At 40.5% G+C, this 26,397-nt stretch overlaps 1 protein-coding gene across 1 annotated transcript in view; it reads left to right on the top strand.

Annotated features, from left to right (window-relative positions):
• Nucleotides 1-26,397, top strand: part of PTPRM (protein tyrosine phosphatase receptor type M) — a 570,916-nt gene that overhangs the window by 70,214 nt on the left and 474,305 nt on the right. The window contains exon 3 of the mRNA XM_065889474.1: nucleotides 24,048-24,319. Coding sequence (XP_065745546.1) covers nucleotides 24,048-24,319 — 272 coding nt within the window. The remainder of the gene's footprint in view (nucleotides 1-24,047; nucleotides 24,320-26,397) is intronic.

A 26,397-nucleotide genomic window follows, 5' to 3' on the forward strand; every position in this document is an offset into this window, starting at 1 on the left:
TCCACCTGTTCTGGGCCGGGGCACAGCCCCCATCCCTGTCCTCTGAGCTCAAACAGATGCCTCACCCCAAATAAACCCTAACAGCAGGCCCACCTGCCCAAGGGCTTTACCAGCAGACACGCCCAGAAACCCAAGCCGAGCTGACTGATGAGGAACTGTCTCTGCCAAAGCAAACTGCTCAGCCTGGAAGACGAGCCCCACTACTCAGACGCACAGATTCCAACGTGAGAAATCAAGGGTCATGAAAAGCCGGGTAACTATGGCACCAGCAAAGGAAACCAATAAAGCTCCAATGACTGACCCTAAAAAAGAGTGAATTATGAACTGTCAGACAAAGAATTCAGAATAGTCCTCCAGAGGAAGCTTAATTAACTACAAGAAAACGCAGACCATTAAATGAAACTAGAAAAACAATGCATGAACAAAACAAGAAGCTCAACAAGGAAACAGCCACCATCAAAACAACCACAATAACAAAATAGCCCTGGAGTTCAAAAATACACTAACCGAACTGAAAAATTCAATAGAGAGTTTCAAGAGTAGACTGGACCATGCATAAGAAAGGATCGGCAACCTGGAGGATAGGACACTGGAAATTCCCCAGTCAGAGGAGCAACAAGAAAAAAGGAGGATAAGAGAGAAGAAAGCGGGGGTGGGGGGAGGGAGGTGGAATTATGGGACACGGTGAAAAGAAACAATATTCGCATTATGGAAATTCCAGAAGGAGAAGAGAAAGAGAAAGGTACGGAAAGTGTATCTGAAGCAATAATGGTGGAAAACTTCCCAAATGTGGGGGGAGAAATGGACATTTCAGATCCATGAGGTCCAAAGGTGCCCAGATAGGTTGAACGTAAATAGCACTACACTGAGACACATTAAAATTAAACAGTCAAAAGTCAAAGACAAAGAAAGAATTTTAAGAGCAGCAAGAGAAAGAGAGACGTCACGCACAAGGGAAACCCCATAACACTATGAGCGAATTTCTCAACAGAAACTTTTCAGGCCAGGAGAGAATGGGACGGTTTATTCAAAATGCTGAAAGAAAATAACTGTCAGCCAACAGTTCTATACCCGGCAAACCCATCCTTCAGAAACACGGTAGGGATAAAGACCTTCCCAAACGAGAAAAAGCTGAGGGCGTTCATTGTGGCCAGACCTGCCTTACAAGAAATGCTAAAGGGAGTTCTTTAAGTAGAAGTAAAGGAATGCTAATTGATACGATAAAAAACATTAAAAGGTAGTGTAAATCTCCTTGGTAATGGTAAATATATACCCATTGATTGTGCATTATGTTAAATGGTACATTTAACTTACTACCCGAGTTCAAAAGTAAAAAAAGGAACAAGTTAAAATAACCATAGCTACAATAACCTGTTAGTATTTACCCACTGTAAAAAAAATGTCAATTGTAATAGTAATAACCTGAAATGCAATGAGGAGGAGAAGTAAAAGTGTAAAGTTTACCAATTCTATTGAAGTTATCAGTTTAAAATGGGGTTTTATAAATTTAAGATATTTTATGTAAGCCTCATGGTAACCACAAAATTCTGTAGTAATTACAATAAAGAACAAGGTGAAGAGGTCAAAGCATAGCGATACCAAAAGACATCAAAACACACACACAAAAGACAGTACGCGCTGTACACGCGCTGTACACGACTTGAGAAATCCAACTGCTAAGGTCATAGAACTCATTAGCCTGTCCAAAAGGGAGTCCTCCGCGCAGCCCCTTTCCTCACTTTTCCTGCTTGTCCATCTTACCCCTCCGAAATACTTGGATTTCACAGAAACAAGGTTTACCCAGTATGCAGGGAAGTTATCTGACGTGTGTTATAGAGGAATGATTTTATTTGGCATGGAAGGATCTGTGATTTGCACCAAATTTGCCCAGGGATGGTGATGCTTCTGAGCATGGGAGAGGCCCACTCCTTACCCTGGACCGGCCACTCTTTACCTTACAGGCCGTCTCCTGCCCTTGATCCTGCCTCTACCGTTTCAAGGGAATTCTGCTGATCGGGTGCTCTGAGTTGCCTCCCATTTGAATCCTTATCCTTGTTATTCTGTGGCACAGGTGGCAAATGCATTGTTTAAAAATTCCTCCTCTGAGAAAGAAGCCGTTTCTCATCTGACTGTCCTCCCTTCCCCCCCACCAACTGCTCCCCCCTGTACTACATCCACAGCCTTGCTGTGTCCCGATTCCCTGAAGGATGAGACTACACCCCCTGTGGCCCAGGGCTCTATCCTCTTCAGCTTTGAATCCCAGCCCCTAGCTCCCTGTCTAGACCGTGAATAAATGGTTCTGAGTGACTGAATGTACAATTTCTCAGCCTCGCTTGGCTTCCCTGTAAATTTGTTTTTTTTTTTTTAAACTGGAGGTTTGCAGTTCTGTAAATCCCTTAAAAAAATTTATGCTTTGTGCTTTTAAGTTTCTGCTTATAAAGTAAACAGAATAATGATTAAAATGAAACACAGTATATATAGTAATATGAAAACTAAGTGAGGCTACAATTACTCACCAAGGATTTTCACTTCTTTGATATTTGAATGCAATCTGGCTTATAGCAGCACAGACTCGCAAGTGACAGCATAATATTTTAAAATATTTATACTTGCACCTAATAAGCATTTGCTATAGCTTATTTTGGATAAATTGAAATGAGCCTAAAAACTCTATAAAATATATCCCAAACAAGCCTAAAACCCATCACACTTTGAAGGCTTCTCTTAAATTACCTCCTGTGTTGAGGTGAGGATGGATTCTCCTTCTGAGGATGTGGTCTGTTTTGGTGAGTCCAGGAGACAACTGGGCATACAGACCTCAATCCTCTGGTGGACAGAGAGTCTACACAAAAAGGTCTCTACCTTCTACTTGCAACCCTGCACACCCTTTTCCCAGAGGAGGTAGTTGGGTGGAGAGTGTTTGGTATTGGGGTGAGTATGAGTGTGAGTGTATTTGAGCATGTGTGTGTGTGTGTGTGTGTGTGTGTGTGTGTGACGGAGACAGAGAGAACCCTTCTATATTCAGGTAGCCAGAATCATGACATAGACAGCAGTAACTACCAGGAAAAACATGTAGACAGGAATTTATAGGTAAATGGTTGATGGAGTACTGGGGAGAAAACCTTTCCTCCAAAATTCTGTCTTATCTAGGTACCTGAAATTCTATGTTTTTTAAAAACATCTTTAAAATGCCAATGGACTTAAGGGAAGGGGGATCATAGAAAGGCTTGAGCATCTAGAACATGGGTTCTTAATTGTTTTTGTGCCATAGACGCCCTTGGCAGCCTGGTGAACCCTACAGACCCCTTCTCAGAATGATGTATCTAAATATGTAAAATAAAATCCATTAGATTACAATGGAACCAATTAAATTGAAATGGAGGAATCCATATCTTAAAAAAATATGACATAATAATAAGTGTCTTTGTAAATCATTGCATGAATAAAGTAGTTAATATAACATGGTAATGTGATATGAACATCTGTGTGATTTTCTGTCTGATGACAAAGTCAGAAGTACTGCTAACATGATGGTGGTTTGTTGCTTATATTGTATTTGAAGGAAATGCTACATTCAGTTAGAAGGTACTGAAATTCAAGAAGCAGTTTCAGGGCTTCCCTGGTGGCGCAGTGGTTGAGAGTCCGCCTGCCGATGCAGGGGACACGGGTTCGTGCCCCGGTCCGGGAAGATCCCACATGCCGCGGAGCGGCTGGGCCCGTGAGCCATGGCCGCTGAGCCTGCACGTCCGGAGCCTGTGCTCCGCAACGGGAGAGGCCATGACAGTGAGAGGCCCGCGTACCGAAAAAAAAAAAAAAAAAGTAATATAAACTATGGGTTTGACTTAATTGATCTGGGGCTTGGTGGTTTCGTGTGGGTAGTGAATGAAAAGGCTATAAGGTTTTTAGATTTTAAGCTTCCCTAGGTAAGAAATTATCTTTTCTTCCTGAAGTGGCCAGAAGGTGGCAATTATTAAACTGATGGCTTTGTGAGGAGTGCTGATGGCCCTGTGCATATTCTGATGCAAGTATTCATCGGATGCTCTCTGAGCTTTAAGTACAGCTGACGTTTTGGTTATCCTCCCACTGGTAACATTTCATGGTTATGGATCTAGGATCTCTCTTAGTTGAAATCTCACAGATTCCTAGTAGAAGCTAGGTCCAGTGTCTTCCTGGGGGCTACAGGTTGGGCCGCAGGCAGGTTAATCTTTGCCACGTGGTCATGAAAGCTAATGGTTCTGTAATGAATGTACAGCCGAAGTTGAAATCACAGCACAGACGCAGTCCTCCTCATCCTTCATGGACAGATGAAGTTGTTCTGGAGAGCTGCATTTCCAAGATGGTTCACGGTTGACCACAGTTAGTACCAGGAATCCTTTTCAGCACTTTTACATGAAAATCATTCTGAACTCTCTCAGGCACCCCTCTGCCTTGCTAACATGCGGGTGATAAGCTGAGGTCATCATTAAGAAAACAAAGGCTTTCCCACAGACCTGCTGCAGTGGAGTGGTTACGGCACTCTTACCTACCCCCGGCTGCAGAGCCGGCACTTCTCCTGGCGTTTATATCTTATAGCGTCTTTCCTTTTGACAACTCATTTTCCTCATGGTTGCTTGCGTGTCTGCTTTAAGGAGTCTCTTCCTTTCTTGTGAATTTTTGAAGATTCAGAAACCAGATAATATAATTTTTCTATATTTGGTGAGCACAGCCTGTGGGTCATCTGAGTAAATGCATGGATTCGATGACATTTGTTTGGGCTGTTTGGGGTTTTTGTCTTGGTATAGTTACACCCCAGGACTTAATTTTTCATGTTGCTGATCTATAACTCACTTCTAAATAGATGATAACCCATCCTCCCATGTCTTCATTTCTCTATCTACAAAATATAAAGTCTGATGGATAATTTTAAATATTAAACCAACTGAATGATTTTATGGATTTCATTGTATTGTTTATTTTTTTCCTTTTCCATTATGGTTTAGTACAGGGTATTGAATATAGTTCCCTCTGCTGTTCAGTAGGATCTTGCTATACATATCCATTCTGAATATAATAGTTTGCATCTGCTAATTGCAAACTCCCAATCCATCCTTCCCCCACAACCCCTCCTCCTTGGCAACCAAAACCAACCAATTAATTCTTATTTGAAAATATGATAAAACCCATTTAAGATTTTTTTTCCTGAACAATTTTTAAGTATTTTTTGCCTTTAGTTCAGTTTTCTCCTCTGGGTGTGGAAGTAATTCTGCCTAATGAAAAGGTTTAAAGATGCTCTGTAAAATACTCTCCAAAAGAACTGCCTCTCCCATGGGGGTAAAGGAGCTTTCAAACCCCTCACAGTAATGGTTAGCTTTAAAGTATCTGACTCGTTTGTGTGCCAGGTGGGAGCTCAACTCCCTGGAAGACCACTCAAGGCAGCCATGCAGCTCTTGAAAGAAGTTTTGTAAAAGCAAGACACCACGCTGTAAAGAACAAAGCGTTTTAATGTGAACCACGACTGCTTCTGGAAGAGCTCAGCTGCTCTCCTGGAAAGACGTCCTGTGATTCCTGAAACAGCCTGAAACAGCCGTGGAAGCGCTGCTCTTCGTGTGGTCCAATCACACCTCGATTTCAGTTGTTGCCTGCAGGCTAATCCTGCTAACGTTTGCACAGTGAATAAAGCAAATCACAAGTATTCCTCCATCTTCCAAGATAAGGAAGATCACTATTTGCATTTGTGTGGTGCTTTAAAATGTCCCAGTGATGATATGGTACTGGCACAAAAACAGAAATAGAGATCAATGGAACAGGATCGAAAGCCCAGAGGTAAACCCAGGCACCTATGGGCAACTAATCTATGACAAGGGAGGCAAGGATATACAATGGAGAAAAGACAGTCTCTTCAATAAGTGGTGCTGGGAAAACTGGACAGCTACATGTGTAAGAATGAAATTAGAACACTCCCTAACACTATACACAAAAATAAACTCAAAATGGATTAGAGACCTAAATGTAAGGCCAGACACTATCAAACTCTTAGAGGAACACATAGGAAGAACACTCTTTGACATAGATCACAGCAAGATCTTTTTTGATCCACCTCCTAGAGTAATGGAAATAAAAACAAAAATAAACAAATGGGACCTAATGAAACTTAAAAGCGTTTGCAAAGCAAAGGAAACTAAAAACAAGATGAAAAGACAATCCTCAGAATGGGAGAAAATATTTGCAAAGGAATCAGCAGACAAAGGATTAATCTCCAAAATATATAAACAGCTCATGCAGCTCAATATTAAAGAAACAGACAACCCAATCCAAAAATGGGCAGAAGACCTAAACAGACATTTCTCCAAAGAAGACATATAGATGGCCAAAAAGCGCATGAAAAGCTGCTCAACATCACTAATTATTAGAGAAAGGCACATCAAAACTACAATGAGGTATCACCTCACACCAGTTAGAATGGGCATCATCAGAAAATCTACAAACAACAAATGCTAGAGAGGGTGTGGAGAAAAGGGACCCCTCTTGCACTGTTGGTGGGAATGTAAATTGATACAGCCACTATGGAGAACAGTATGGAGGTTCCTTAAAAACTAAAAATAGAGTTACCATACCACCTAGCAATCCCACTACTGGGCATATACCCAGAGAAAACCATAATTCAAAAAGACACATGCACCGCAATGTTCATTGCAGCACTGTTTACAATAGCCAGGTCATGGAAGCAACCTAAATGCCCATCAACAGATGAATGGATAAAGAAGATGTGGTACATATATACAGTGGAATATTACTCAGCCATAAAAAGGAATGAAATTGGGTCATTTGTAGAGACATGGATGGAACTAGAGCCTGTTATACAGAGTGAAGTAAGTCAGAAAGAGAAAAACAAATATCGTATATTAATGCATATATGTGGAACCTAGAAAAATGGTACAGATGAACCGGTTTGCAGGGCAGAAGTAGTGACACAGATGTAGAGAACAAACGTATGGACACCAAGGGGGGGAAGCGGGGGATGGTGGTGGTGGTGGTGGGATGAATTGGGAGATTGGGATTGACATGTATACACTGATGTGGATAAAATTGATGGCTAATAAGAACCTGCTGTGTAAAAAAATAAGTAAAATAAAAAATTCAAAAACAAAAAAGTCCCAGTGATGGTCCAGTTGGAGTTCTTAATTTACCCTGACAATAATCCCAAAGTTGCCATTCTTTTCTGCAGTGCTTCTCTACCACTTAGTGATTTGAGTATATCTCAAATAACTTTGCATTCTAATTATTTGATTCTATGGTTGCCTACCATGTTAGACTTGAAGTTTCTAAAGGGCTGTGTGCAAGTCTTCCTCATGCCCAGGATCAGTGGCTGTTACCTGTAGGGATCTCACCAATGTTTCCTGACTGAACAAGTGCTGAATCCCTCATCTAACTTTCCTTCCACCTCTGGTCTGGCTAACTACTCACCCTGGGAGATACCCTTCCTCTAAAGAGCGGTGACGGAGTCCAAGCTGGTACTGCTCGCCATACAACAGGCCAGTAAGTCGAGAGTCGAGGTGTTAGGGCAAGGCATAGAGACTTTATTCAGAAAGCCAGCAGACCGAGAAGATGGCAGATTAGTGTCCCAGAGAACTATCTTCCCAGAGAACTATCTTCCCCGAGTTAGAGTTCAGGCTTCTTTTATACTGAAAGCGGAAGGAGTGTGGCTGGTTGGAAACTTCTTGGTGCCTGCCAGACCCCACAGGGGATGTGATAATCCTTTGTTCTTGCAGCTGCCCAGGTAGTCTGGTTATAATGTTCCTGTAAACCTCCAACAAGAGGCAGAGCATTGAGAAGGGGCAACCATGTCTATTTCTGGCTATAGATAGCATTCTTTGACAAGACAAATGTGCAGAGCCGGCACAAATAAGCAAGTGCAGGCCACAGAGCACAAGGGTTAGAGCTAAAGGAAGAGATCCAATATGGAGTCAGGTTTGCTCTTCTCTGTTGTAAAGCCATCACTACCACCCACCTGCTCCAGCTGGCTTTAGTGCTCCTTTTCTGTGTGCCCTAATGACTGCTGGTTGGAGTAACTCTATCACTGCTCACACCTTTGCAGTATAATTATTCTCCTGCCCCACTAGAATTAACAATGGGGCTTGAGTCTTACTCAACTTTGAATCAGTGGTGCCTACTACAGTGCCTGGTACACAGTAGTTGCTCAATGCATGTTTATAAATTTAAGGAGTGGAAGGAGATAAGGTTGGAATTGTAGACTGGTGAGACTTTAAATGCCTCGCTCAGAAATTTGGAATGTATTGTGGAGGTACTTGTGAAATACCTCAAGTTTGCTCTTTCTTCCTAGGGTGTTAATTATATACATGAAAAAGAGAAAAAATGAAAAAATATTGCTACCAGTAAGAGATATAAAGTGATTTTAAATATATCCATTGCCATTTCTTTATTTCTGATGCATTCAGGCTGTTAATTCAACAGCTAATCTAGTGCCCACCATATGCCAGAAAATATGCAGGGTTGGGGATATAGAAGTACAAAATTTACTATTTTGCTTTTTGTCAGGTAAAATTCAATTGTCAGTGTAATATAGAATCACTGTTCTTCTACATCACTTGGGCTGAGAATTATATTGGACACCATCAGCTCCTCAGCCTCTCAGCATCCATTCAGACATAAATTCCTTTGACTGTAACTCAAAATGTCCCTTTTATCTTTCCCTACTTCTGTAGTATCACTGCCCTAGATTGGTCTACTGTCATTGGTCTCCTCTTCCTTATATGTCCCCTGTGTGCCATAAACAGTTATATTACTGTTCACTTATACTCATGTTGCTTTGTAACTCTATCCAGTATGTTTATGTGCCCATGGTCTGTTTTTCCATCTGGATTAAGAGCAATGCCTTGTGTAAGTTATTCACAAAAATGTTGGCTAAATGAGAGGGAAATTAGTCTTGAATAAAAATACCTAAGAAAATCAGTACTTTTAACTCTTCTACATTTCTTCCCATTTCATTGCCAGCAGCCATGAATGGATTCTTTGTACAATAATGAATGTTAGGAATGATTCTCGTGGTGACTCTTGGCAGAACAGGTCGGTGGAGGACTCTTTTTGAGGAAGAAGACGGAGTGAACTAAGCACCGTTGACGGACTCTATGATACATCACAACTGTGTCTGACTCCCAGACTCTTTTAGCACTTAGCAGATAGTATTTGTCTTCTCTAGGCTTGTGTAAGCTAAGGAAATTGGACATCTGCTTTGAATAATATGACCTTAAATCATATTTTTAAGTAAAGCCACATGGTTGTTATTATATCATTTTATTACATTAAGAAGCACCCAGAACAAACAATATCCTCTGGGCTTCTGAAGAGATGCAGGGGCTGATCTAATTGTTTGTACGATATTAAATGTCTTATTTAAAATTCGTATTTTCCAGTGAACCTTGGTAGTTTTTAAAGGAATAGATTTTATTCACATCTCTTTATTTTGCATTTGGTCACTAACTCTTGTTTACTTAAGAAAAAATAATAAAACTAATTTTGGCTCCGTACTTTCATCTGAAACATGGTGGGTTTTAATTTTGCTTTTAAATAAGAGAATGGCTCATGTGATTTGAGAATCGACTACTTTTATTTTTTAAGAGTTATAATTCAAAGCTGAAGATGACCCTAATACCTTCTAGTGCATTTTTTGTTCCCCTAATTTTAATTTTCTCCAAAGAGCGTATGCCACAAATATTTTGCTATCTCACTCTGTGACATGCTATGAAGTTTGGATTATCTGTTGGGCTAAAACATAAGCCCTAGAATCAGACTAACTGGGTTAAAATCCTGGTTTCCTATGTGACCTTGGGGAAGATTTTTAACCCTTCTGAATATGAAATGATACTGGTACTCCCCCCACCCATCTGTTATTGAGGGAATCAAGTAAAAGAATGGATATAAAGTGAGGGGCACATAGCAAGTGCTCAGTAAATATTCAGTAATACCACCAATAGCGATGGCAATAATAATAAACAGAGGAAGCCATGGTGGTTGTCTGTGTTTGGAACAGAGAAGGCCAAGAGGCAGCCTCCTGTGGGCTCAACCCCACTTTCACGTTAGCCAGCCTGCTCATGTTGACCCTGTGACAGGACCGCTCTATGTAAACCACTGGCCATTATCATTAATAAATAAAAAACGACTATTTTCATGTCTGGAGCGTTGTTTAGTATTTATACCCCGTCAGTCAAAACACTGGAGACTTAGAAATGTATATGCCTTTGGGCGCCCTGACTCGTAGGGCCGTATTCTATGGAAAAACAGTGTGTTCACGTGGATTTTATCGGAATATACATGGTAGCAGCAGCAGGTTGAAAAGGTTGAGCTGGGTCTGTATGTCTGTATTGACCTCAAGAGTTATCCATGTTATATTACTGGTTAAGGGACAAAACAAACTCCAGAGGAAAGTGTCAGGTTATTATTCTTTGAAAAACATAGGAAAAGGCTAAAAAAAAAAATCAAATGTGTTTGTCTGTATATAAAGAAGGATTTTGAAGGAAATACACTATGACTCTAGTGGGATAGGTTTGTGGATATCTGAGTGAAAAGTGGTTAATTTTCCCTTTGAAATCCTTTATTTTTTGACTTTTTATAATGGTATGTGTTACTTTTATTATTTCAAAAAAGTAAAGGAAGAAGTTAAAGCACAGGGAAAGTAAGAACTAGGTCTCTATGTAAAAGAAAAAAGTCTGCAGGGATATTTAAAATGTGGTTATGTATTAATTTCCTAATATACAGATTTTTCCCTGGGATTTTCCCAAGTACACAGTTGTCTCTCCTGTAAGCAGAGCAGTTCATCATCAAGTGAGTACATTTTGAAAAGAGCTTAATAAAAATCAATAATTTAAAATGGTTAGAATTTAAGCTATAGTCAATTGACTTAAAAGGGAAAATAAAATATGCTAGAAACAGGAAAAAAAAACCCACCTCTTTAGAACTCTGTGAAAAATGAGAGAGAAGGGTGTTTGAAAACCTTAGGTCTTAACAGAAATGTAAAAATTTATACTGAATTCTAAAGGACAAAAACAACTAAAAGCTAAATAGTGGAACTCCTATAAAAGTAATTTTCCACCCAACCAAGCTCAGAGATACAATGATAGAATAATATATCTGAACTTGTTTCTAGATCACCTAACTAAACTAACTCGATGTACTAGATTGAACTATTTTAATTAAACTACAGTTCCTACTGGTTGGAAATACTGAGAGAGAAAACCAAAAGCTTCGTTCTGAAATTTTTCGTGAATGATAATTGAAATATCTAACAGTGGGTAAATTATTCAACATGTTATGTTATATCCAAGGATACCATGGGTATAAACAGAACATTTTTGGTAACATGCACCATTCTTGTCGAAAATCTGAATGAGCTTTACATCTTTACTTTTTTTTCATTAATTTTGTTTGCAAAATCTGTTCTCTCTTTCTCTCCTTGTGTATGTGAATGTGTGTATGTATACTACGTGCGTGTATGTGTGATTCACAAACATCATATTGATATAAACTCATTCTTAAGTGATTTTTTAAAAATTAGTTTAGATTAAATTAGATTTTCAAATTTATTATCCTTTTTTGAATCACACGTCCAGCATGTTCTCAGAAATACGTATTCATTTTCTGTAATGCATTTTCAATGGTGTAACATGATCCAAAATTCAGCCCATTTAGATATTGTTAGATTAAAAATTGTTTTTATTATATGAAACTCTAATTATGAAAATGTTCAAAATCCAGATTCAACCAAAAATGGCTAAATTTTGCTATGTAACAGAGTGTCCCCAAAGTTGGTGTCTTCAGGCAGTACCCGTAGCTGTCAATTCTGTGGGTCAGCAGTTTGGTCCAGACTCAGCTGAGTGGCTCTGTGATCTGGGTCGTGCGGGGCTGTCTTGGCTGGGCTCCCCCATGCATCAGTGGTCAGCTGTAGGTCAGGGTCAAGTGGGGCCTGGCTGGCACAGCTCGGCTCTGCTTCCCAGGGTCCCTGTCCTCCAGCAGGTGGCCTGTACCTTTTCACCTGGTAGTGAACAAGTCTTCTTCTCTGGTAGCCTCAGGTTTATTTATCATAATTAGCCTTTATTTCTTTATAGACACCTATTATATGTATATATAGTAGCTAGACTTAAGAGGGTATAATGTTCTTCCCAAAGCGATCTAACTAACGTGCCACATGCTTCATACTGAGAGGCAGCTTGGTATCCTGCTGAAAAGCACAGACTCTGGGACAGTTTGCCTGGGGGTCATATCTCATCTCTACCACTCACTAGCTGAAAGACCTTGGACAAGTTTCTTAACCTCTCTACACCCCAGTTTCTCGTCTTCTGTAAGAGTTAAAAGAGTTAATATAAGTAAAGAAGAATGCCTGGTATATTTTATATATATATGTATTTTTTGTGTAATATGTTAGCTATTATTACTCATATTAATAGTCAATATATTTACCCATTTATCTGAAAATTCTTAATACTTCGTTTTGTAAACACAACTAACAGCTTTCACAATCACCATTAATTATTGTAGCATTTTTTCCCTCGCAATAAAAAATGTACATTTATAACTCAATGGATTTGGTAAAATTTCAACTCAGATTTTTCATTCCGAGTTACATCTAGAATGATTATGCATATCTGAAAAATAACGTTTGGATCTTGGAAAGAAATCTGGATGGCATACCTGGTTAATATTTCTGACCTTGTTAAGCTGAATAGACAAGGATGATGTAGTCTATATGATCACATGATCATTGACACTCATGACCACAGGAGGGCCAGAAATTACCTGGAAGTAGGCATTCAGCTATTCCATCTCCCTAAGCTAAAACCAGATACATTTGGATAAAAACCGGGGCCAAGGCCAGACTTTGGCACATGGCTACTCTGTACCAGGCACTCCTCTAAGAAGCGTTCTAAGTGAATCATCTCACTTAGTTCACTGAACACCCTCTTTGAAATGGGCACAATTGTATCCCCACTTCCTAGTTTAGGAGACGGAGGCAGAGTGACGTTAGCTAACTCTTCTCAGTGACATCCAATAAGTGGCCGAATTAGGATCCAAATCCAGGCTGTCTGGTGGCAGAGCCCCAGCCCTTTCCACCAAGGTCAAGGCGCCCTGTGTCCTACCCCGCACCAGGAGTCCTGGTCCACGTAGCCCTCAGAACCTCTTTCAAAGTAGGCACTCTTCTTATTTCTAGGTGAGTCTACTCAGGATTCCCCCCAGCCTGCTCTAGAAGGGCAAAGAGCGTGACTCTATGTCTTTACAATAGGAATGCTGTCAAAATCACTGGGCTTCCTTCCTGATCACGTGCAGGAGCTTCACCAGAAACTCACAGATGTTTGGGTTTGAAATTTTTACGTATTTAAGAAATTTACTCATGTTTAAAATCATACCCGACATTTGCTCTAACTTAAATGTCTTGATTTGGTCGTGAGAATGCGTATTTTCCCAGGCATCTCTTCTCTAATTGTGTTTCTGCTAATGTGAATTGCCTCTTCGTATGGTTTGCTAATTATTTGTCGGTGTCTTAATGCTTTTTCTGATGAATTATCCAACAGATCCCCTAAATTCCAGACTGTTCTGATCACTCGTAAATTTCATATTGTATCATCAGTGTACTGCGGAGACCAGATTAATTTCCTTGACTGACTAACCTTGTTAAATTTTGATAATTCCCCCTTTCTGCCCTCTGATCCCTGCGAATCCCTGCTGGGCTCTGCCTCCTGACCCCAGCCAGGCTAATGAAACATCTCATGTAGAATCTTTTGCTTCCTCTTCAGGAGTATGGGGAGCTCCCAACTGGGGATGTTAACAGAACCCTTGGAGTTTCTTGGAGAACGATTTTTTTTTATGGCAAAGGGTGACTCCTTAAGCTGAAAATGTCAAATATGATACATTTTTAAAATATTTCAGTTTGGTTTACGTTTCATATAGAAGCTTACTGTGTAATGCCTTTTTAAAATCTTTTTTTGTTTGTTTTATTGTGTTTTTTTGTTTGTAATGTCTTCTAGAAACAAGACATAGTTTAGCTGGTAGACAGACTATCACCAGACACACATGCAAAAAAAAAAAAAAAAATCTCTAAATTAACAGTAATTTAGGGAAAAAATAAGCAGAAGCTTATATTGTGATGGCTTCTGTCATTTGAGACTTAGAACAAAAATGAACTCTTTTCTAAAGCCGTCAATTGATAAAAAGCCTGGCTTGCATGGGAAATTAAGCAGCCTCTTGAGAACATTCTAACCAGGCTACCTGTCACTTCCCCATCCTAGTACCTGGGGCTCATTTGCTGAGATACAGTCATTAGCGTCGTCAGATAGTTAAAACGTGTTTGTTTTATTCTGTGTTTGTTCTTTACCTATAAATTATAAAGCACACACCTAGTATTTTCCAGCTAAGTCATTAAAGCAGTTTGCCTAGATGACACACTAGAATACAAGTGAGTTCTCCTTAAAGCATCACTTTTCTTATGGAAGGATAGACATTACTTCTCTCAATGGAACCCCCAGGGTTTCTTCTGTTTTCCAGAAACCTCTTCCTTCCTGCTTTGTCTCTCATATGATAACTGTGTCTCAAAACTCTTTTTTTTTTTTAAGAGTTTCTGGTTAACGGTTCTAGGTTGTAAACCCACAGATTTTACAGCCACGTCAGGCTGCAGTTATGTAAATATTGGTGACCTTAATAGATCTGATTTGTTAATCTGTAAATTTTTTTTGTTTCTGTGCTCAATTCAAACTATTTCTAATATGATAGACAGCCTAGCTGTGAGGTTCTTGCTGGAAAAATCGGTCCAAGTTTTGTTGTTTGTAGTTCTCAAAAAGCTCAGTACATAATGTATCAGATGAGTCCTGCCATGGCTAAAAATGACTAGTTAAGGCAAATTAATATCTTTTGGTCACCTCAGTATTTCTATGAGTAATAAAGAATAAAAATACCCATTCAGTTATGCTGTGAATCACTAAATTAACAATTGCATTATCTTTGAGGCATTTAATCTAAATGTCCTGAAGCAAGTGTTTTATACACATTTTAGGTGTGAGCTGTGCTTATTATTTTTTTAATTATTTTTTTATTGATGTATAGTTGATTTATAATGTCTCAGGTATACAGCAAAGTGATTCAGTTATACATATATATATATATATATATATATATATATATGTGTGTGTGTGTGTGTGTGTGTGTTTATGTATTCTTTTTCAGGTTCCTTTCTATTGTAGGTTATTACAAGATGTTGAATGTAGTTCCCTGTGCTATACAGTAGGTCCTTATTGATTATCTATTTTATATATAGGAGTGTGTATCTGTTAATCCTAATTTGTCCCTCTCCCCCTTTCCCCTTTGGTAACCATAAGTTTGTTTTCTACGTCTGTGAGTCTGTTTCTGTTTTGTAAATAAGTTCATTTGTATCACTTTGTTTTAGATTCCGCATATAAGTGATATCATGTGATACTTGTCTTTCTCTATCTGATTTACTTCACTTGGTATGATCATCTCTAGGTCCATCCCTATTGCTGCAAATGGCATTATTCCATTCTTTTTTATGGTTGAGTAATATTCCATTACATATATTGATATATACCACATCTTCTTTATCCATTCATCTGTCAATGGACATTTAGGTTGCTTCTGTGTCCGGACTATTGTAAATAGTTGAACTATGCTTATTATTAATTTTATAGCACCTAGATTGATGCGGAATTCCCTTGGGGAGCACAGAGTGCCTTTTACTAGCCAGTGTGACATGAAAGAAGGCCGGGCCACATGAGTCCCCAGCTTCCCTCCTGCTGAGAGCACGTACTGGACTCTTCAGGAGGGAAGAGATCATGCAGTTGGAGAGTATAGCTTGAGCTTCCCTGTGGGATGGTGTTGCCTCTTTGCCATCTTACTGTATTTTCACCAGAGTTTTAGGAACATGGCAAAAATCATTGCAACTAACAGATGTTCTTCTAGCTCAGTAATTATTGAGAATCCACAAGGAAGGCAAGAAGAGAGAGGGGAAAAATAGAAAGGGACAGAGGACATCTGGATGAAGAGAGAATTTTTTTATTGAAAGTTTTCTTCTCGGGCTTCCCTGGTGGCGCAGTGGTTGAGAGTCCGCCTGCCGATGCAGGGGACACGGGTTCGTGCCCCGGTCCGGGAAGCTCCCACATGCCGCGGAGAGACTGGGCTCGTGAGCCATGGCCGCTGAGCCTGTGCGTCCGGAGCCTGTGCTCCATAATGGGAGAGGCCACAACAGTGAGAGGCCCGCGTACCGCAAAAAAAAAAAAGTTTTCTTCTCTAGTGGTTGCAAAATAACGTATTTCACATTTGTGCTCGGGTTACATTTTCGAAAGGAGCGCAGAAAAGGCCCTTGGAAAAAGGAAGGATGCTTGACGCCTGGTCTGTAGAACAGGAGTGTGGCCATGGAGAAGGAGGTTTCATCAGGCTGATATGGGTGCTAATAAGTGCTTTTGAAGTGCTGGTGGCACCTCCCCGCAGAGGTTTTGTTCCCTTGGAGCTTTGTTCCCGAGTTCATTTATTTCTCCACAGTCTTCATCTTCCCTATTTCACAAGGTTTCTCATCAGAAAAGACATTGTCTTTAGGACCATTGTTATACTGGCTGAGGGAGCAGGAGAAGGGCTATAGTATTTTAGTATTTTAATATTTGAGGGATACGATCAAATTTAAAATTGCAAATTAAAAAGAAGAAGCTTTCTCACTGAGGAGGCAGAGCACAGGTTAGATCTTCTTGATTTGGGGGTACTGGGGGGCCTTAAAGTACGGCCTTAAAGCAGTCTTGGGCTATGAAATCAGTTGTGGGTCATATCCAACGTTCATTGACTTACTTATGTTGCGAGATGAAATAGGGTAGAACAGGAAATGGGAGTATAATGCACAGACACACATGGTAAGAAACATAGTGATGCATTTTTTTCATGAGAGTTTTGTCCGAATGTGTGTGTGTTTGTGTACACGCACAGCATCACACACGTATGCTGCCTTGCAGCATGCTGTCTGTTTGATACAATGAGTTATGGTGAAAATGTTTGAGAAATATTGCTTTTGGGGCATTGCCTCCGGAGCTTGAATGTAAAAAATCCAAAGTCGCCCCAGCTCTACCAGATGGTGTCCGTGGGCCACTTTGGTGAGTTAAGGACTTCTTTGCGTTTCTTCCAGTCTTTACTATTGGGAGAATTTAGTGAATTGGCCTGAGCACCAACTGCACGTCTTACTTCCCTGCATTCTCTATTCCTTAAGAACAGCCCAGGTATATGGTGACTCTGTGTGCCTTGCCCACCGGCTCTCTTCTTTTCTCCTTGCCTTGGAACCGGTTCTTTTTCTGTTCCATTCACCATAGTTGAGTCCGTCTCTTCTCTGTGTGTCCACTTGCGTCCCACTCTTCCTTTTCACTTTCTTGTACCACTTTCTGTCATAGCCAAAGGGGTTGACTTGATGACCGTTATCTCTGGCTCAAGAAACGAGAGAATTTTTTTCCATTCCTTTCTTTCAGTTTTTCTGTCTCCGTCTTCTTCTTCCACTGCCTAGAAAACATGCCTCTTGGGCACCCGGGGTGCTAAGCCATTGTCATTTTAAGTGCATGCCACTCAGTGGGCTCTGCAGGTCAGAGCTGGTCCCCACATTGTTCCTGGTCCAGGACCGCTATAGAAATTGAGGGCAAGTCTTTAGAAATTTTTATAGGAATTTAACAGAGTAATTTTCTGTTTATTTAAGCTAACAAATTTGGGCTTGCATTTTGCATGTCTTTTTATTTCCTTTTTTCTAGAAATCCATATTCATTGTATTTTACATAAACTCGATCTGAGCTGCAGCAGAAAATTACAAAACTGGTCCCTCATCATCAGTGGTTTCAGAGGCACTGCTCTAGATAACTGAATTGTTACAACTGGCGTATCTAACGGGTCAGAGGGAGAGTGAATGACCCTGTAACCCAGATTCTGGATATATGCTAGCAAAGATGGAACTCGTAAACTACTTACGTAGCTTTTGGATCGTAAGTCCACCGATTTGAAGGCCTGGCGGTAGAGGGGAAAATGAAGACAAAACAGCCAAAGGGAGAGAAGAGCCAATGATCTGTGTGCTTTTACTGAAACTAAGAGGCTTAAATAGTGAAAGTTGTAATGGCTTTAAACTTCATAAAATGCTGCTTCTCTGTCAGCAAAGGTATTGAATAACACACACAATTCTCTCTTCCTGCTGCATCTGTTGTGTGCACAAAGTTTCTCAAATGCTGGAGGAGAATTCTTGCAGGTTCCTCAGCCTTTAAAAATCTGGAGGCTCTAACACCAATGCAAATTTTAATGATGGGGTAGAAGGAATAGCTAATTATATGTCGTTATTGCCACCATCACCAGCAGTGATGGGAGGTGGCCTCATCAAATGCATTTGCCAATGGATATGATTAAGCTCAATTTAATTCACCCAAAGAGTCAAGAATATGAACATCACATGTTCTCATAACAGAGTTCTCCTTTTCAGAAAAACCAAAATAATGATTCTTAAAGACCTTGCAAGTCTGCCTGTAGAGACGGCCCCTTTTGAAGCCAGCTCCATTCCGTGGAGATCTTTCCATTTACCTGCAATGTTATATTCGCTCCGCTTCTGTACTAGGTGACTTAAGGGTGTTTGTTATCTGAACAGAAACAGAATTTCAATGTTAATTTGAATTCTGATTTCTTTTATTTATTTGCCCAATTGGAGTATTTTTTGTAGGGAAAAAAACTGAGGTAAGGATGTATCAAAAAGGGGGACCCAATTACTCTTTGGAAATGCATTTCCTCACAGTACAAACATTGAACCAGAAGGTGAAAATTAAACATTCAGCCATATAGGGACATTTAAGAAAGCAGACGTAATAGTCTAGAATTGAATAGAAATGCTTTTAATTCTTTAAACATCAGCTATGATGTTGACTTTCCTTCCATAGTAGGTGGGTGATAAATTCAAACAATTAAAAGGCATCTCACCTGCTATCCCTTTAGACACAACTGGGAATTTACCCCAGGATTCCAAGTTGCTAGACGATGCTAAACATAAATGTTCCCACTTTCTTCTGTACATTCAGCATAGGACAATAGCGCAGCACTGCCAGGAGTACGAGTGCCGGCTGACATATCATCTTCTGTACTTCAAACCTTGTGATAAGTCCTCGTGACCACACGCAGAAGTGAAGATCTCCTTCCCAAAGCTTAAATGTAGGGGCAAGATGGATCGAGTTGAAGGTTTTGTAAAACTTCAGTGCTAATGTTCCTCTCCCATGAAGAAAGGGAACTTAAACATTACCATTTTAGGTGAAAATGGATAGGACCAGGAGGGTTGTGGACAGGCAGGCAGAAATAAATATACAGAGCTAAATGCTGAAGAATTACAGGGAATTTAGAGAAGCAGGCATTAGGAGGTATGAAGCAACATAGTAATCGTAATGATAATCACCAATAATTTTTGAGCCTGTGCTATGTGGCAAACACTGTCCTAAATGCCTGTATATGCATTAATCGTTGATTGTGCGGCTACACAGAAATACCAGCTGAGCAACACTTCTCAGGGGACTATACCCCAGGGAACAGGTGCTCAGTAAAGAGAGACTTTTTCTCTAAAATACAGTGTGCATTAAAGAAAGACAAATACTGTTGATGTCACTTATATGTGGAATCTAAAAAATACAACAGACTAGTGAATATAACAAAAAAGAAGCAAGACTCAGATACAGAAAATAAACTGGTGATTACCGGGGGGAGGGGGAAAGGGGGAAGTGAAAGGAGGGGACGGAATTAAGAGATATAAACTATAAGGTATAAAATAAGCTACAAGCATATATTGTACAACACAGGGGATAGAGCCAATATTTTACAATAACTATAAATGGAGTATAACCTTTAGAAGTTGTGAATCACTCTATTGTACACCTGTAACTTATATAATATGGTACAGCAGCTGTACCTCAGTAAAAAGAATACTGTGTGTTGACGAGTTGCTCATTGGTTTCTGGACTGTTTAGAAGCAGGACCTTTGCCTGTGACTGAGGGGACAGTCTAGATGGAGCTGCTTCCGGAGGGCAGAACCAGTGAGGTAGGAAGACGGTTCAGGTAGATCAGGTGTTTCGACCAGCTCCACACACCTGTCCTTGGAAACCCTTTGACTATTGCAACAAAACCATGCACCGAAAATGCTAGATCTTGTAAGAAAACTGGAGCTGACTATTCAAAATCTACACAGCTTTGTAGCCAGAGAACCAGTGAAACAGTCACAGCCCTAATAAAAATCCTGGCCTCATTAACTTCCGCCTGGCACTTAGAATCCCTGTGAGTCCATCCTTAGCCCTGTGCCTGAGGGCTTCCACATCCTCCTTCTCACCAGCGGGGACCTCGGAGTCAGTCATTCCCTTCTGATAGAGACCACTCTCTGCTAGCTGAAATAGACGATCTGGGTTCATCGTCTCCATCAGTCAGTGTGCTTTCCTCTCTAATCTCAGGAGGGGAGCAGAAGCTTCACAGCTTCTTCATCTGGTCTTGCAGTTTCCCAGACAACCTCACAGAGCGGGAAGAGGAATGGCTCTGTAGAGCCACTAAACTTCTTGCCACTTTTGACCCTAAGCGAAGGCCCTTCTGCAGGAGTTTCACCTTTGTCGAAAGGCCATCACGTAGCCCTTTATTGGAGAGAAAATTTGCCTTGATTGCTCTACAACATTAATGTCCTGCAAAAAATTGCATGTGGTCTGAAGGGACTCTAGTGTTATATGGATGTCACTCCCCTATTTGCTAATCCTGTTAGCTAATCTGCATTGCAGCAACATGCCTTGTAACAGGATAGACTGTATTCTGGTTCAAAAGGGGGGAAAAAAGGAGAAAGCATAAAAATCAGGATCATTTGAGTGTTTGCAACTTAAAATACCTGAGTTTCACCTTGACCTCAAGATAAAAATTGGTATTTTGTCCTAGAATGAAGCTTAATGAGTAAGTATTGAAGGATAGGCTGTGTAGTTGGGGAAAATAGTATTTTAGGGAAACCCAGTGATTTCCCAAACAACTATGGTAGGATGTTACCTGGTTTATACCAACGTGTGAAAAGAGACTCTTCATCCAGTCATCCAAACTAGACTTTCCAGGATGCAGGAAACCTACTTTTGCTCTCCTATGCATATTGCCATATTTACCATCTCTGGTCGCCCAAGTTTAAGTGATGGAAACACTCCAAGAAGTAATATTCTCGGCAGAGTGACAATACTAAAGCTTTTGGTGATTCAGAGTTGGCTTCAAGGCCGACTCATGCCTTAGCCCCATCAGGGAATATTCTACATTGCAACTATGTTGCAGATGCCAGAGCCCCAAATGATTGAATTTGGAATAAATACGCTTATATTTTACTAAGAGCGACAAAGTACGATCTTTAACTCATAAACACCAACTGCCCTCTTTCAATTTGTGATGGGGTTGGTCGACCCTGTGTATTTTGAAGAGCTTTTTTTTTCACATTTTGTAGAGCATAGCTAACCCAAATCACTGCAGTGGTATTCTCTTGTCACAAAATCCCTCTCTCTGTCCCCAACTCTTTCTTAAATCACATTTGCAGTTCTTCTTTATTACTGAAATATATGTTCCACAATAACCCTTCCCTTGTGGCTTGACTTTCATATTTCCAGGTGTGTAACATTCATCTCTGGAAAAATTGCTTTATTTTCAGATAGCTCCCATAATTTTCCTTCACTGTCATGAAAGGGTTTGTTTTCTCCATATGTGCTCAAATGGCGCATGAAGAAATGTGGAGTTATTGGAGGGTAGCAGGATGAGTAATGGGCTGGAAACCCAGAGGCCCCAAGTTCTGATTTTGCCACTGACTCATCCTAAAGCCTGGCTAAGATGCGTCCTCATCTCTCTGTGACTCAGTTCCTAGTTTTCTTACGTGGCATTAACACTAGCTCATCTCATGAAGGGGCCCTGAGAGGTAATAACCAGAAGCAAACATTTTGTAATATTGATCCTTTAACAATAGTCTATTAATTTATAAAGGATATATCTACATTCCTGCTTTTTATTTAGTCCTGATAATTCCCTGGGAAAAGTAGTCTTCTCGTTTTGCTGTTTAGGGAATCACAGCTTGTGGATGAGAGAAAATTTCCACACTTTTTCTAAGATTGTGTATGTATCCTTATAGATACATGTGGGTGTTTACTAAAATATATATACCCGCAAACGTGCATACACACACCTCCTTGAAAATTATGGTTCAATGAGGGACGTTTTTAAAGGAATACTCAACTGAGGGTAATAGTCTCTTCATGCCGTAGAAACCATGAGTCCAACCACCCTGAGTAGTGTTTTTTTTTATCTTTATTTTCCAAATTTAGTTGTACTTCCCCCTCAGAATTTCCATACATGTTTTCCTCTCTGCTAAAGAAGGCTTGTGATGACCTGTTTTCCCGTTCATCTTAGCACATTTTGATTTACCTTTCTTTGTGTGATATATAAAATTCATATATTTATTTTAGTTGCTGTTTCTGGTGATCTTAGGCATGGAGAAAGTCCAAGTGACCTTTCCCAAGGTCAGGGTATCTGGGAAGCTTGAATCCATCTGGAAACTCTTCAGTACTCATGGGTGGGTTAGTGCCCTGGATGAAAAGTTGAAAACAAGGAGCTCACAGAGACTTCTGTGAACAGCTGTCCCGCATGGGCACAACCATTAATCGGTAAACTCCATCATCCCCCCATTATGAGCACACCCCTAGTCGAGGAGAAGCCAGTTGTGACAGTAATTGGGGGGATGGGTGCTGAGCTGCCAGAAAATCATGTTATATTGATGACAAGGAGTATCATCAGACCAATTTTCTAAGATTCCACAAACCAGAACAATCTGTTTCCTTTCTCTAGATTATATGAGAATCTCAGAGTGTCTGTGATTACTCAGTGGTGGTACCATTGTAGAACAGTGTTGTTTAGAGATGATGGAAAAGTTCAATATCTGTGCAACCCAGTATGGTAGCAGCTGGCCCCATGTGGCTGTTGAGCGCTTGAAATGTGGTTCCTGGGGCTGAGGACCTACACTTTCAATATTACAGAACTTTTTTTTTTTGTCCAGGTGCTGAAATTTTTTTAATTCATCTCTTTTTTTTAAATTGAAGTCTAGTTGATTTACAGTGTTGTGTTAATTTCTGCTATACAGCAAAGTGGCTCAGTTATCCATATGTATATTCTTTTTCATATTCTTTTCCATGATGGTTTATCCCAGGATTTTGAATATAGTTCCCTGTGCTATACAGTAGGACTTTGTTGTTATCCATTCCATATGTAATAATTTTCATCTACCAACCCCAAGTTCCCAGTCCAACCCTCCTCCATATGCTCCAGCAATTCCACTCCTGGGCATATATCCAGACAAAACTATAATTCAAAAAATACACGCACCCCTATGTTCATAGTAGCACTATTCACAATAGCCAAGACATGGAAACAACCTAAATGTCCATTGACAGATGAATAAAGAAGATGTGATATATATATAATAATATATTTTATATATATACACACACACACAACACACAACACACACACACACACACACACACACACTCACACAATGGAATATTACTCAGCCATAAAAAAGAACAAAATAATGGCATTTGAAGCTACATGGATGGACCTAGAGATTATCATACTAAGTGAAGTAAGTCAGAAAGACAAAGACAAATACCATGTGATATCACTTATATGTGGAATCTAAAATATGACTCAATATTATAGAATTTTAATTAATTAAAAAAAAAAAAACTCCATGTGGCTAGTGACCACCAGATCGACCAGTGCAGATCTGCAAACCATGCGTATACCTATTATTTAGGAAACTAATTGCAGTGACATCAAGGGAATTTGCCATCCCCACTGACCTTGAGAGCACTTTGGGGATGAAAAGGTGTGAAAGAGGTGGGACTTTCAAAGCCAAGGTCAGATGTGTGGAACTGCAGTGTCGACCCATGGAAATGATGGTGACTTTTCAGGTACGAGCAGGAAGTAGTGTTTCCGGTTGTGACCGTCCTTTGATTTTCTTTTCGCAGGCTCCTTCATGTTGGTGAACACGTCTGGGAGATCTGAGGGACAGAGAGCCCACCTCCTCTTACCTCAGCTCAAAGAAAATGACACCCACTGCATTGATTTTCACTACTTTGTATCCAGCAAGAGTAATTCGGCTCCTGGGTTACTCAACGTCTATGTGAAGGTCAATAATGGACCTTTGGGGAGCCCTATTTGGAATATATCTGGAGACCCAAACCGTACATGGAACAGGGCAGAGCTGGCCATCAGTACTTTCTGGCCTAACTTTTATCAGGTATGCCCTTTATTTTTCATTTCCTGTTTTGATGCATCCTCTAACTTCTGAAAATATAAATCAGTTTTATATTAGTCTAATCAGAGAATGTATTAGAAGTGTTGGTATTTTTAGACCAAGGTGAGGAAAGCTTATGCTCGTGGATAGGGAGTGTATTAAGGCTTTATTTTTACGTTACTTAGAGAAATGAGTAAAATGCACCATTCAAACTTGTTTATTTATATGTCTATTTAAGAAAATAGAAGCAGCCACCTGCAGCAGGGCAGGAAATGCTGTCTGCAAGGATGTTTTACTTTCTATGTTAAGTAGCCACATCTGACCCAGGGAGACAGAGCACTTGATGGTAAAAGTAAAAGCCTCTTCTTCCATGAGTGGATCTCGGGAATCATGGATCATTAGGAAGTGAGCCGTAGTGGAGGTCAGCTGGTGAGATGCAGGGCCCTGCTCCCACCCCATCAGCAATGGGAAGAAAATGGCATGTAGACTGAGTCCTTGTTATGGAGGAGCTGCTCTGTGGGATGTACTGTTGGGACCACATTGCCCACCTGGAGTGGGCACTTAAAGGAAATGAAGGGTGCAGGCCAGAAGCAGTTAGAAAGTGGTACCAAGGAGGTCCCGCTGGTCTCTCCGTCCTCTCGGAGAGGGCCTGTGCCCCAAGAGCATCCCGACTTGGCATCAAAGGTGGGAAATTAGTGACGTGGCGTTCTGTGTGCTTTCTCCTTTTGTCCACAGCCTCTTTGAAAATAACTTCACATTAAGAACGCAATTAATTTCAAGCTAAGAGGGTGCATTAAGAGAATTGCAGTATTTTGCTTTTCTCTTTCTTAATTCCTTTGGCTCACTCGGAAGCCAACAGGAACATGTATCCAAGATCATCTCTCATGGTTAACTGAGGTGCTTGGCTAGACCCAGGGAGGAAAGACTGAGTCTTCTCAAGGGCTGCTTGTCATCTGAGCGGCTTGATTGGCGCCCAGGAACCCACTCTGTAGGCTTGGTGTTTATTAGGGAAGATTTATCAATCCCAGTTCCTCTATCCCTGGGTTTGATCATGCTAATAAATGGGCTGTATATTCTGTGCTGTTTTTTTTTTTTTTTTACATCTTTATTGAAGTATAATTGCTTTACAATGGTGTGTTAGTTTCTGCTTTATAACAAAGTGAATCAGTTATACATATACATATGTGTCCATGTCTCTTCCCTCTTGCGTCTCCCTCCCTCCCTCCCTATCCCACCCCTCTAGGTGGTCACAAAGCACCAAGTTGATCTCCCTGTGCTATGCGGCTGCTTCCCACTAGCTATCTATTTTACGTTTGGTAGTGTATATATGTCCATGCCACTCTCTCACTTTGTCACAGCTTATACTTCCCCCTCCCCATATCCTCAAGTCCATTCTCTAGTAGGTCTGTGTCTTTATTCCTGTCTTACCCCTAGGTTCTTCATGACATTTTTTTTTCTTAGATTCCATATATATGTGTTAGCATACGGTATTTGTCTTTCTCTTTCTGACTTACTTCACTCTGTATGACAGACTCTAGGTCCATCCAACTCACTACAAATAACTCAATTTCGTTTCTTTTTATGGCCGAGTAATAATCCATTGTATATATGTGCCACATCTTCTTTATCCATTCATCTGATGATGGACACTTAGGTTGTTTCCGTCTCTGGGCTATTGTAAATAGAGCTTCAATGAACATTTTGGTAAATGACTCTTTTTGAATTATGGTTTTCTCAGGGTATATGCCCAGTAGTGGGATTGCTGGGTCATATGGTAGTTCTATTTGTAGTTTTTTAAGGAACCTCCATACTGTTCTCCATAGTGGCTGTACCAATTCACATTCCCACCAGCAGTGCAAGAGTGTTCCCTTTTCGGGCTTCCCTGGTGGCGCAGTGGTTGAGTGTCTGCTTGCCGATGCAGGGGACGTGGGTTCGTGCCCCAGTCTGGGAAGATACCACATGCCGCGGAGTGGCTGGGCCTGTGGGCCATGTCCGCCGAGCCTGCGTGTCCGGAGCCTGTGCTCCGCAACGGGAGAGGCCACAACAGTGAGAGGCCCGCATACTGCAAAATTAAATAAATA

Source organism: Phocoena phocoena, chromosome 13 (genome assembly GCF_963924675.1).
Source record: "Phocoena phocoena chromosome 13, mPhoPho1.1, whole genome shotgun sequence".
Classification (NCBI taxonomy): domain Eukaryota; kingdom Metazoa; phylum Chordata; class Mammalia; order Artiodactyla; family Phocoenidae; genus Phocoena; species Phocoena phocoena.